Source organism: Erpetoichthys calabaricus, chromosome 6 (genome assembly GCF_900747795.2).
Source record: "Erpetoichthys calabaricus chromosome 6, fErpCal1.3, whole genome shotgun sequence".
Taxonomy (NCBI): Eukaryota; Metazoa; Chordata; class Cladistia; order Polypteriformes; family Polypteridae; genus Erpetoichthys; species Erpetoichthys calabaricus.
The window spans coordinates 1,800,055-1,813,397 of NC_041399.2; the positions used below are offsets into that span (position 1 = coordinate 1,800,055).

The 13,343-nt window shown below is 44.0% G+C and overlaps 1 protein-coding gene across 1 annotated transcript in view; it reads right to left on the reverse strand.

The window, feature by feature from the left end:
- bmi1a (bmi1 polycomb ring finger oncogene 1a) overlaps nt 1-13,056 on the reverse strand; it is a 17,815-nt gene extending 4,759 nt beyond the window's left edge. The window contains exons 1-15 of the mRNA XM_051929350.1: nt 12,872-13,056; nt 12,114-12,225; nt 11,961-12,024; nt 11,782-11,816; nt 11,454-11,514; nt 11,290-11,346; nt 11,146-11,205; nt 7,058-7,114; nt 6,110-6,251; nt 5,735-5,829; nt 4,863-5,196; nt 2,143-2,283; nt 1,933-2,029; nt 1,737-1,792; nt 1,595-1,645 (exon numbers count right to left, since the gene is read on the reverse strand). Coding sequence (XP_051785310.1) covers nt 1,595-1,645; nt 1,737-1,792; nt 1,933-2,029; nt 2,143-2,283; nt 4,863-5,196; nt 5,735-5,829; nt 6,110-6,251; nt 7,058-7,114; nt 11,146-11,205; nt 11,290-11,346; nt 11,454-11,514; nt 11,782-11,816; nt 11,961-12,024; nt 12,114-12,225; nt 12,872-13,010 — 1,501 coding nt within the window. The 5' untranslated portion in view covers nt 13,011-13,056. The remainder of the gene's footprint in view (nt 1-1,594; nt 1,646-1,736; nt 1,793-1,932; nt 2,030-2,142; nt 2,284-4,862; nt 5,197-5,734; nt 5,830-6,109; nt 6,252-7,057; nt 7,115-11,145; nt 11,206-11,289; nt 11,347-11,453; nt 11,515-11,781; nt 11,817-11,960; nt 12,025-12,113; nt 12,226-12,871) is intronic.
- Between the last annotated feature and the right edge of the window lie 287 nt (nt 13,057-13,343).

Sequence of the window (13,343 nt, forward strand, 5' to 3'; positions counted from 1 at the left end):
CTGTAAATGTACAGCCAATGAGCTTTGATTTATTTATTAAAGTGAGTGCAACATGGCACTTTGAGCACAGAGGGCACTATATACATAAAATGTATTATTATGATATGATGCTTTCCAATTCTGTTTGCTACGCTCACATTTGGATAACAAGTGCACAGGAGCAGTCAGTGATAAACGTGCACTTATTTAGCTAATTTAAGGTAACAAAAGTAACCAGGTTTGTTGATATTTTGCAGCTTTTTCTATTTACGAAGACGTAACTCTCAGATTTCACATTAAAACAATTAAATCACAGTGAGATAAAGCCATGCAGTTCTGCTCTTTTAGACAGAGGCGTAATCAGACTTGGGGATCGTTCTCTTCACTCGCCAGTTTTTCAAATATTTCCATCACAATTTTCCCATTTTCGCTGCACACAATTGAGTGAAGTTCACGTAAACACGATTTCTGTATGCGACTATCCTGCGAGCTGCATTAACAACAACATTTATTTCTATAGCACATCTTCATACAAAAAGTAGCTCAAAGTGCTTTACATAATAAAGAAAAGAAAAATAAAAGACAAAATAAGAAATTAAAATAACATTAGTTAACATGGAAAAAGAGTAAGGTCCGATGGCCAGGGGGGGGTCAGAAAAAACAAAACAAAAAAAAAAAAACTCCAGATGGCTGAAGAAAAAAATTAAGAGGGCACCCCGTTGTTGCTTTGCAGTTTAAGGGGTCTCCATATCTTTCTAGAACTACAAAGACAATTTTGAGCCCTTTACTGTTTTATTTTTTAACCATGGGGGTCTTGTGTGGTTGTAGGAGCTGATTTATGGTAGCCCCCCCCCACTCCAGCAAACTTGTTGCCCACCACAGAACACAAAAGCCTTTGCCTCCTTTACACCCGCATGACTAATGTTAACTTTACACAAAAGGTGCAACCATCCAAAATAAATAGTACAAGTCTTCCATATTCCTGACGGTTGGCGCTGAGCGGGTATAAAGGAGTATTTAAATATTAATTGCACCAACATATCAATAAATTTAAAATTCACTTTTTTTTTTTTTTTTTTGAAGTTGCCTAATTAAATTTCAAGTTAAAATAAATGACTTTAGGCTAACAAAAGTAAGTCAAACACACGGAGTGAATGCTCGTGAACGTCATTCTGCCCACACCGGGACTGCAGGCTGGCATGAAGCGTGATGGAATGGGAGTGTGTGGCATAACTGACAGCGGTTTATGTTGCGAGTTTGTGAAGAGGGTCCGCCAGGACATCCCTCAGACTTTATGGTGGAGCCTCTCCATGTTGTTAGCAGACACCTTCAGAGGATTTGAAGGGAGAAAGATAACAAAACACACACACACCACGTGACAACTTCCTGTAAGTAATAATTACATTTAAAATCATTACATTATTTTTCATGTCTGAATAATTAAACAGATTACTTTTTTCCCAGTTTAGTGTCTTTTAGTCTCTCAAAATGGATGTGACAGGCCAGTTGTGGACTTGGCCCCCTCAAATCTACAAAGGGGGTCTCCGATTTTTGACAAACCCAAGCAATGCACGGAGGTCGGCGGTCTGCACAGAATCAGATTTTGTTACTTTACCATCCGCAGAAGGGTGAGCAGCATAGAAATCTCGTCTTCGTTTCATTTCATCTAAACACAAAAGAACAAAATTAAATGAAAACGGGGGGTAAAATCCTCCGCTTACAAAAGCAGGTTAAGAGGACAGTTTGCAGGTTCTTACTTTTGAAGAGTCCCGGCACTAATTTATAGACAATGTCTTGTAGAGTTTTGTCCGACCTAAAACGACAGCAGGCACTCTCTTTTAAAAGAGTTCCCTTTGCAGGTGACAATCTGAGGACTTAACACACTTCCTAAGAAGAGACAAATGCAAACCCAGGAGGTGCTAAACTCTGTGCCGCGGAGTCGTCTCTCCTTACCTGATGTTGTGAAGAGGCCTCGTCTTGTGCACCTGCACGTCGCAGATCGGACAGTACTTGCTGGTCTCCAGATAGCCGACGATGCACGTTTTACAAACTGGAAGAGAAAGGAAACACAACACGTCACGTCGGAGCAGAGAACGGGCACTCAGCTCGGCGGTGCTTCTCGTCAACTTTCCTCCCCGAAGCCCACGGGGGTCCGTCGCTTACAGGAGTGCAGGCACTCGATGATGGTCGTCGCGTCTATGAAGTATCCGCCGCACAGAACGCACATCAGGTGCGGATTCAGCTCCGTTATCTTGATCCGTGTGGTTCGATGCATGGCGTTGGCTGGAGGCGCCGGGGGGAAGCCTGAAGTACAAACACAAAAGGATGAGTGACTTTAGGTGGCCGGGTGACAGCAAGAGAAGAGAGCCGCGAATGAAGCGAGCCCGAGGGGCGTCCACTTGGCGACGTGAGCCTCGGATAGCCGCACGAAGGGCGCCTCCACGATGCTGCACCTCCTAACGCAACGCCAGACAGTGAGGGGTCATCTTCGGATGACGATCTTTACAAACTGAAATAGCCGGACGGCAATCCCTCACGAGCCGAAATAAACGGGGAACACGGAGTCGATGAGTGAAGCTGGCAGACGTGGCGAGGGTCGTCCTTCATTTCCGCACGCTGATTGAGAACGTCCGCCGAGGACGAAGGCGGCTCGGACCCTCCACGCGCAGCAGCGCTCCGCAGCCCGTGTGAAATGCGCGAAAGACGGGGCGCTGACGTCCACGGGTGCCCAAACACGGTCATTCTTACCGTTGCTATAGCAACTTAGGTTACAGTTGGCATTTTGCCAAAGCCTGAAACTGGAGCGAAGCGGCGGAGGAACCGCGGCAGGAAATCGGCGGCGACCGCCAGCTCGCGGGTGTAAAGTGGACCCTCCGTGCGCGGGACACACACACAGGGTGGGCATATTACTTCAAACCGGGGTCTCCCCTTCCCAGATCGTAACGGGATTCCATGCACAGCCAGTTTTCTTTCTTTCCTATCTACGATGTTTTATTTAAATTTCTCTTTATCGCCATTGAAAATCGCGCTAAAATGTATTGGTTTGATCAGATTGGTAAGCAGGAGTAACAGCGTTTCAATTTCTACGTCTTCAAGGACAATCTACTGAAACGAGTGCTACACGTGAAATCGTCTCCTACATTAAGAAAAAAAAAAGACTTCCATGAAAACGCAAACAAAAAAAAAAACAAAAACGAAACCACCATGACTTGGCCTCAAGCCCACCAAAACCCACTGGAGACCAAACACATTTAAAAATCGGCCACTTCAAGTCCACGGAATGTCAACCCGGTCACAGGCTTCACATTCGAGCATTTTTTAAAACTGACAAATGTGGCCCAGAAATGTAATTTAGTCTAATCGCTTCAAATCCTATTATTATTATTATTATTATTATTATTAGGCGTACGTTTGAGTCAATGCCATCTGAAACACAATTAGCAGGGTCTCGCAGTGTGATTAGCGGGATTTGATGTCCAACACCCCTGCGCCACGCCGCCTGCTTACAGGTGCCGGGGTCTTCAGAGTGACGTCATGGGGGGGGGTCCTTTTTGGAACACAAAACTCTCCTTCACATGAAGCATCCAGAAAGAACCTTCATTTATTTGGATTAATCACAGGCGCCATATAATAAATACGCATAATGGCTCCCGATGTTTTGAAAGGACTGTCGCTGCACGCATTAGCACAGGCCGAGTTCGGGGTTACTGAAACCGTTAGTGGAAGCCTACCATACAGTAAAGATTTCATTTTTTTTTTTTTTAATATTAGGATGTCTTTTCAAAGTAGAAAGACCCAACTTCATATGCAAAGTAGCCTTCCCAGAATGAAATGGTGCCAACACCACCCAGTAAAGCACCATGAAACGCCACTAAAGAGGAGAAGACATGCGCTGAATCGGACACATCAAGTAACCGCTTAGTTCAGATTGAACTCCTAAAAATTAAAGAGCCAAAGTGTTCCTTGACAGCAGAGCCGCGGGGAGACCATCCTCCTGAAGGGGATATTTAATTATGTACAGCAATAGCCACGAGTAGAAGATTTGTGAAACTCCAATATGTTCCCGATTTCCAAAGGACTCTCGCTGCACGCGATAAATACCAAGGACTGAATTCGCGTTCCCTCGTCCCGTCAGCCTTCTTACTTATTAATTTAGCAGACCCAATTTTTTTTTTTTTTTTTTTTTAAACGACCTACAATTGAGAACTTTTTTTTTTTTCTAATTTTGTGACCTTCATCACGCGGGTGAAGTGACTCGCTCAGGGTCACAGCGGGATTTGTACCTACAACCTGAAAGCCTTCACCGCTGCGCCCGATTTGGTAGCCTACTTAACATAAAAGGTTTCTGTGGGTCCACAAATTAGGAACCTTTCTATAAAGCCCAAGAAACCAAACGGATACAAACAGCCCGTCTCCGAATGAAAAGGGTCTTTGTCAAGGAGTGGAGTTTCGAGGAACCACACAAACCAGTCAAGTGCCATTGAAGACCCGTTATTTGGTCGAGTGTGCGTCACGCCCACCACAATGCGCTTTATACAAACATTTGCTGTGCAGACCGAAATAAAAGGAAACCTACGGGTCTGTCAGTGAGGCCGAACACGCGCAAACGGCTCGAGGGGCTTCTGGATGGATCGATCAACAAGGCGCGTCTCATCCACACGCATCCCGAGATTTTTCCAAACCGGAATTCTTAGAAAGCGGAGCTCGGCGTGTCATAAAAAGGTCTGACGCCGCGGCCCCCCTTTTGAAACTTACGAACTGACGAGCCAAACCCGCCATTCTATTCGAATTCTCTCTTTCTACAATTAGTTATAAAAAAAAAAAAAACACGTCCTCGTTCCCCCGGGATGGCGACCACCGGCACCTCTGCCAAGGGTCCATACGATGAAGTGACAGCAGCCCGGCGACTCGAAGCTTCGTGAAGCGGCTCTGAATGGGCGCACCGGGCAGCCACTTGTCATAAATCATAGCTCCGAAGTAGAAGCGCATATGAGAAAGTTGTGTGCACACAATGGCAGCAGCCGACGGGTCCGCTTCATGAGCCCTCGTGCTGACGGCACCCGAGACGCGCGTAGCGGCTTCATTCACGGCGGCCTTCCACCGGGAGGGTCTGCTGTCGCCGTTTTCTGGCAGCCCCGTTTCGAGGATGACACTTGATAAACGGAAAAAAAAAAAAAAAAAAAAAAAGAGTTGCGGACAGCACTTCACTGGGTTCAATCGCCATTTTTAACGGCGACTTTCGTTGGACAGTCCGTCTAATTTAAGTTCGAAAAACGCGGACAGGCCGTCGTCGCCGGAATGCGAACTCTGGGCCGTGTTCCTCACTTCACACGGATCCCGCCTCTATAATTTGGGGGCGATTCGTTGACGGGAAGCGTGGCATGCAAGCTGTTTATTCGACAGCTGCTCTCTGCACTTCAGCCATGCCGCTCCAAAACGCGCCGAGCGCCCGACTTTCACCAAAAATACCGAGAGCGCCTCGCCACCAGGCGCGGTTTCTCCACAGCAAAACGACAGAGGGAAGCCCGGCGCACCAGCTTCAGAAGGCAGCAGCCCGATTGCCCCGTCGCCCTCGGAGAAATTAACTCAATTTGAAAAGCTCGTGCGGCGGCGGCAGCAGCTTAGAGGCGAGCACGAACCGAGGGGAGCCCGTGGGGGCCGCGGCCACAGAAAGCCAAACAAACAAGCAATTGTCGCGCCCCAGGCCGGCCCGTACCTCGGCGATTGGTAAGAAGACCGTTTAGAGCATACGTACCCGGCGACTGGGCTCCCGTTCCGCCCGCCGGTTCCTTTCAAACAATGAAAGTTCAAAGCGGATCAGCAGAGAACGAATGCGAGCCAAGCGGCCATCTTGAATGAGTGCAGACGCGGCTGTCAGTTGCAATGAGGGCACAGCGGCGGCACTCGGCACCTCTCCCTCGTACTTCCAAAAAGACCTTCTTTATGCGCCGTCGCGCCTCGCCGTGCCAGTGGGCCGCCGAAAGGTGCTCCGAATGCCCGTACGCGCGGAGCCGCCGGCCGCAGCGCTCCCTTCGGCGTCTCGTTCGCCTCCACTTCAGTTGTTTGAAAAATGCAACGCCGAAGGTTCACTGGAAACTGACACCGTCCCCAAAATGGCTCGTAGTTCGACCGCCCCGCGCGGTCACGTGCTCTCTTTCCTTAAGGGTGGCCTGGGAATTAGTGTCGGTGGAATCCGAGGCCAGCACACCGGCCGCCGCCGCCCCCCCTTTGGAGGTGACTCCCGTTAGATGAACGGTGCCGCCCCTCACGGGCTGCAACGACAAAGAGTTAAATAAATAAATAAACACCGACAAGCCCCTCACGCCACGAAACTCTCAAAAGACACGGCGACCTCGAAAAAGTGCAAATATTAAAAGTCCGCTCGTGGAAGCGGTGGGCGCACATTGGGCTCAGACGGGCACAGCAGCACCGCCGCGAGCGCTTACCGGAGCAGATCATGAAGCCTTTCCTGGGATCGAAAAACTTTTGGACGCCTTTCAGTCGTTGGACCCGCAGCGCGAATAAGTAAATACATAAATATATAAAATACCAGACTTTAATCCCGCCCCCCCTCTGTGAAACGTACACGACACAATCGGGGACTGTCGGCTGGCATCATCAAAAGCAACGCGACCGGGGACACGGCCCGTCTTAAAAAAAAAAAAAAAAGCCCCCCCCCCAGTTCGGCACGTTGTGGTTACAAACGCGGCGTCTGCTGCTCCTCCTGGACCCCCTTTCACGAATCTTTTTTTTTTCTTCGCGTTTGCTTCAAATTCATTTTCTTCGGGCTCACAAAATGGAGTCTAATATTTAAAAAGAGCTCAACACTCGAAGCCCGCGGCGGACACGAATCCAGCTTGATGGTGGACAGGGGATTTGAACTTTATTTATTTTGTGGAATTCAGACAGTCAGACAGACACAATGTGGAATAAAACTCACAAGCTGCTCATTTTACAAAACATTTGATGTGCTTTTAATTCAGTGTTGTTTTCACAGCATCGATACAAAAGTGGACCGTTTAATAGAAGAATTTAATACAAAAAAAAGTCCATGAAAATGCGCCGTTTGTCTTCATCACATTTGAGCGGCCTTTTCCACAGCTTTTGAGGCATCTTTCATTTTCCCCAGCAAATCCTGAAATTAAATAGAAATAAACATTACTACTTTTCTTTCTAAATTATATATACACATTATATTATTTTATATAAACGTTTTATAGTGAATAGGTGTGAAAAACGTAGCCTTGACAAAAAGCGGCACACTTCTGTCCGATTAAAATAAAAACAAGGAAACAAACCCAACAATTAAAATACACCAAATTAAGAAATACCTTCTATTTAATACAACATTATTTTTTTTTTATCCAAGGCGACCTACGAAGCTTGTTATTCTTCAGGAATTAATGTGGAAGTAATGACGAGCAACATTAAAAAAAAAGCGAGCAGAACGACGACATAATGACACAAATCAGCGTCATAAACTCTGTCGGTATTGTGTGTGCAAAATATACAAAAATACAAATTAAAAAATACAAAGCATTAATGTTTAATAAGATTGAACGGGACTACAGGATTTTTGTCAACATTCATTTAAACAAATCGGTGACTTTACACTTGAAAAATATCTTTCAAAATTAAGTTAATGAAATCATTGACGGTGGATCGATTCAATTAGTTTAGTTTTTAAAATAAAATTTTTACGTTGGAAAACGAGACACAATTAATATAAATTTAATGCAAGTCTTCATGTAGAATTAAAGTAACCGAGTCCCTTTTATTAACCCTAAATTACACATTTTTATTGAATTTGTTTTTGTTTGATTGACTTAAAAATCTGGATCTTCATACAAACAATCAATCAATCAAACCTGATTTCACTACAGAGTGTGAATGAAAATCGTGGCCAAGGGTGCGAACACCGAAGGCTAGTTGAGCGCGTGAAGCTCCGCATTACCGCAGAGATTTGTCATTCTTAATTATAATGTTGTGTTGGACGCAAAGAAAAAGCTGCTCAACATTATTAATATAAAATAAATTAAAAGAAAATCAAATCGGCTTCCACAATAAAAATCAATTGACACAAATCGCGAAGGTCTTGAACTTTCTTCCCAGTTGTATAAAGGTGTGGAGATTCTGTAGGGCGCGTTGCAACAAAAGGGGCGGCTCACTACACAAAGCTGGGTTAGTCGTCTACATAAAACTAAAAATATTTTTAGTTAAAACCAAGTTATCTGTGTGCTGGGAAAATGGAAACAATACGTTCTGAGGATTACAAAAGTTTTACTTTTGAGTAAAATGAGCATAAAATAAGCGGGTCATGACAGCAGGCCCTGAAACGGATTTGTGCTTCTGTTGAGAAAAAACAAAACAAAAAAAACACAATTAGAGGTCTTTGTTTCAACGATAATTAATTTTGTTATTGTAACATCCAAGAGATTTAAGTTGAATTAACTAGAAAGGGTTAAGTACAAATTAATAGCAAACAATTATAATCTCAAATAAATTAAATACATAAATCGAAGACACCTAATTAATTTTTCGAGTGATATGTGCACTAATTCTGTGCTTAGGAATTTGTAAATTTCGTTTTTGCACTTCACCTTTGAACTGGTCACAGCGCCCTGTGTCTCCGCTCGGTGAAAGGCGCTATATAAACTGAATTGGCGTGTTGATTTTTTTTTTTAGTACAAGTTAAAAAGGAGACGATGGGGCATTTGCAGAATTCACATTTTCATTCAGTGGGCAAACCCTCAAATAAAATTATTAATTTTTGTTATTATATTATTAGTATATATATTAGATATATTTTATTATATATTAGTATTATTTTTATTATATAATTTTAACAACATTTATTTATATAGCACATTTTCATACAGAAAGTAGCTCAAAGTGCTTTACATATTGAAGAAAATAAAAATAAAAGACAAAATAAATTAAAATAAGGCAATATTAGTTAACATAGAAAAGGAGTAAGGTCCGATGGCCAGGGGGGGGGGGGGGGGCAGAAAAAAAAAATACTCCAGAAAGCTGGAGAAAAAAATTAAATCTGTAAGGGTTCCAGGCCTCGAGACCACCCAGTCCCCTCTGGGCATTCTACCTAACATAAAAAACAGTATTATTAATAATAAATAGTAAATGTTAATAAGAACATTAGAAAAAGTGCAAGTCATTCAGGTCAACAAGGTCGTCCATCCACTCCCCGAAATTGTCCCTAAAACGTCAAGTCGCCATTCGAGGGTCCTGCACCTCACTAATTCCGGGCGGCTGTTCGTGTGAAGTAAAAAGTTCTAACAGATGTAGGAAATCTGCCCTTCAAGTTTCCATCCCAGTCCATGTGTTCTGGTTACATTAAAAGAAAGTTTGCAAACAACTGGCATCTAATGTGCTAATTCCTTTTATGTTTTTTTTTTTTTTAATATAAATGATCAAGTTGCATAAGTTTATTATGCCTGTGTTTCTATTGTTACTCTGAAAATTTAGAACAATGTAGTTTGTGAATTACATCAGTTTTCCTACATAATAATAATTTTAACTTGATATTTAAATTATGTGTGTTGGTTCAGAGTTTCAAAAATTCTTCAACTTCACAGAAAGATTCATTCAATGAGTGTGACCATCTACCGCCCAAGTATATCCGTTTTAAAAGTTTTAGTAAAATAAAGTAAAATCAGTTCATGTAAAAATTAAGAGGAAACCGATAACACAACTGAAAAAAATGTCCCTCCATTTGTGTCTGTGATGTTGCTGTCGTGTGCAGGGCCCCGCGCTAGTGCATGCTGGGAAATCGAAAAACACAAATCCCGGGAAAAAAAAATTAAAAACTGAGCACAAAACCCCCAAACAAAGTCGGGGCGCATCGGAGTGTCACCCCAGGGCCACCAAACCAAAAACGAATCATTAACCTTAAACCTCTAATGGTAAAACGGCTCTTAGCGTCAACATAATTTAGGAACTTCCGAGTTCATTTTAGAAAGGCAGACATTGAGAATTAAACAAAACACAAATTTGATTTGATCTCGTGCTTCACATCTTATATTATTTGTTATATTGGAATATGGCCGACGTGCTCCACAACGAAAACGGACTGATGTTTGCCTTTATGCGCTTAAAGTATTTGGCAATAACTGAGGTCTATTTATTAAGTAACATTTTAGTTTCTTTCTCAAAAGTGCGTTTCTGTTTATTCTTTCTAAAACAAAAGAATATGTCCAAACCATAACAGCTGTGGATGTTAGTACAGTAAGTCACACGCGTAAAGTTACCGAGTTAGAGGGCGACATCAGTTTAATGATTCGTGATTTGAAAAACTCGTTTGAGTGATTGGGGAAAATGAGACGCAGTCAAGCAAAGCAAGTCACTGAGCTGCAGGCCGTTTAGTTTTTTATATAAATTGTACACACACATTTATATAAATATTAATATATATATACATACACATATATACACACTGTGCTTTTCTGTAAAATACGAGTACTTAAAATTATAGAATTTATAAAGCCTGTGTTTTTAGTTATTTATGGATTGACAAGGCTTTTCTTCGTCATGGTGATGATAATAATAATCAATAATTACCTATTTTATTGTATTATCATTATTAATACTACTACTAATAATAATAATTTATTGAGCTTCCTGAAAAAAACCTTACTTCTCCCTGGTGACTAAAAGTGCTATTCTTATTCTTCTTCTTCTTACTAATAATAATGGCTCGTGGTGTAGTGGGTGCGGCAACGCCCTGTCTCATTGCATGCTCCCAACTTCCAATAATAATAATAATAATAATAATAAATATTTTGCTCTCATGTATAAAAACCTCTTTGAAGTTGCCAGGCGCCCCGTCAAATTAAAACATTCACTCTTTCATTTACCATTACATTATTTGTTATACTCCTCAGCAATAGTTATAATTCATACGAGAACAGAGAACAAAATTATAAAGCGCGCCGAGCGACGTCTCCAACGACAGCCTGATGTTGTCAATGCACAGAATCTCAAAGGTAAATACAAATAAAAACATTCCTTTCGCGAAGAGCATTTTCGGTAATAAAGCACCGTAAGCCCAACAGACAAGTCGCTCCATTCTGTCATTGAAGCACACGGCAGTAATAATTTGAAACTCTTGTTATAATTAAGAGTCAGGATTCTTTTCCATTTGAGTTATACCTGCAGTTGCTCCATCGTGCAGCTAAAACTAATTTCATCCGTGGGCTCCGACATCCTTTTCTGAAAAATAAAAGCAGCATTGTGACATTTGCTTGGACCTCCCAGGCGGCGGGCGCGCGCACGAGCCGAGCCGAGCCGACCCACCTCGGACTGGAGTGCAATCAGATAGAGGGGCTCGTCCACTCGGTGCACGTGGCTGTTCTAAACAAACGAGAACAAAAGGAGGGAACCCGGGGTTAATTAAGCAGATGCCCAGTTCGGTTTTCCGTTTTTTTTTCCATTATTTGATAATCAATATAAACGCCTACCTTGATCTGATAATCCAGACGCCAAGTGACATCGCAGATGTGCGGCGGACATCTTCCTAAACTGAATATAAAAAAAAGGCAAACTGCCCCTAATATTACAAATCTTAACACATCGATTAAACGTTTGTCAAACGCTACCACTGAATGGCATGCAAACAAGGAATGGGTTTCGAAATTGTTAGTTAAACCCTTCAAGAATTATATATTAGAATTAATAAAGTCAGGTGCAATATTACAGGGCGTGTTGGCTAATTTAAATGTCATTTACCACGCTTGTGCATTTTAAGAATGACATTTCTCCAAGAAGAACAAGCACAAATCAACTCACCTTCCTAGCAAGCCTTCCACCTTTAATTTGTTTTTCTGCAAACGGAGACAAAACAAGCAGCCCGTCAGGAAGCGCCCGTCCCGTCCGGCGGACCCCTAAACGCGTGACGCGAGCCCTCAGCTGTGAAGTTTAACCACATCGGCGCCTCGGACGGAATTGTCAAAAAGCAAACACCATACCTGGTACTCCTCGTAAAAAATGTCAATTCTGTCTCCGTCAAACTTGCAGTCTTCAAGGAAGGCTCTGAAAAAGGAAACGATGACACCCACTGTGACAAGTGGCCACTCTTAAGGACGTCCATGACATGCAGTCCCGTAGCCGCTCAACTTTACCCGATGGTCGACTTGTCCGCATTCACTTTGGCAAATTCCACGATGCAGGTTGTGGCGGCGACGTGACACTGATGTAACACCGTCGGGGCGACGTGCTTTAACAAGGGGTCGCCTAAAAAAAGAGTAAACCATGCCGATATAACAAAAGAATTTCCAGACGTGCCTGCCTTACAATAAGCAGAGCCGAGGTCGTGGCATTTCAGCTCCGAAACCGTTATGTCTGCGTGCACAGCCATGAGGGTGTCTGTATGTGTGATCACCCCCCTTGCTCGGCTCTTCCACGGTACATCACATGTGCCACTGAGGACTTCAACTACCAAACCCCACTTTTTCTTAACATGTAAATGTCGTCTTGAGAAAATGAGCGGCTGCTGTGATCCCCGAGCCCGTTTTTGATGTGTTGCCATGACACAGCCGCTGTTTGTAGCGTATGCTGTCACACATGAGAGACATGACGTGTGTGTGTGTGTGCGGTCTGATGGTGACAACGGAGCATGGGCTTCTCGGGACACGCAAGAGCAGCGCCTGTCTGCCTTACGTCGATCCACCCAGGCGCACGCGCGTCACCGATCTGTTCATCCCAGCCGGCCAGTCTAACTCGCCGCAGGTTCTCGGCTGCGCTTTTCTCTGCGTTGGTCAATCAAGTTAACTGCGCCCGGGGATTTGGGGCCCTGCCGTGTGAGCTCACAAAGACCGCTTCGCGCATCGATGAGGCCGATCAGCCGGGCGGAAACGAAGCACAAAGACATCCGCCTCACCGAGCAGTGCGGCGTCGAGTTCCGGAGAGACGAGGCCACGGAAGGCGATCTGAACAAAGGCCGCATACGTGCGGCTATCGAAGGGCTCAGGCTCGGCTAAAAGCCGCAGCCCTTGCAGTACCAGCTCGGAGAGCTCCATTGTGGTGGCGGTGACCTTTGACACCGAGTCACGTGGCCCGCGCCCAGCTGATCTCGACGCTGGTGAGGCACGCCCCCTGTCCGCGCGCCCGACTGTGGAGCTGAAGATTTCGTGCGAGTGGAGCGCGCAGCCCCGTCTCACGTGGCCATTCCTCGTAAAACACCACCGTGGTAAGGATTTACATGTAAGGCTGCGGCTATGAGAAATGCAGTAAGCGTCATTGTTAAATTTATTATCCTAAGCACGTAATACTGAATGCAAGAATGATTAGAAGGTGCAGACATCAAAAGTTAACAGAGAACGAGATGGAAGTCCGAGCACGAGGAGGCGTCC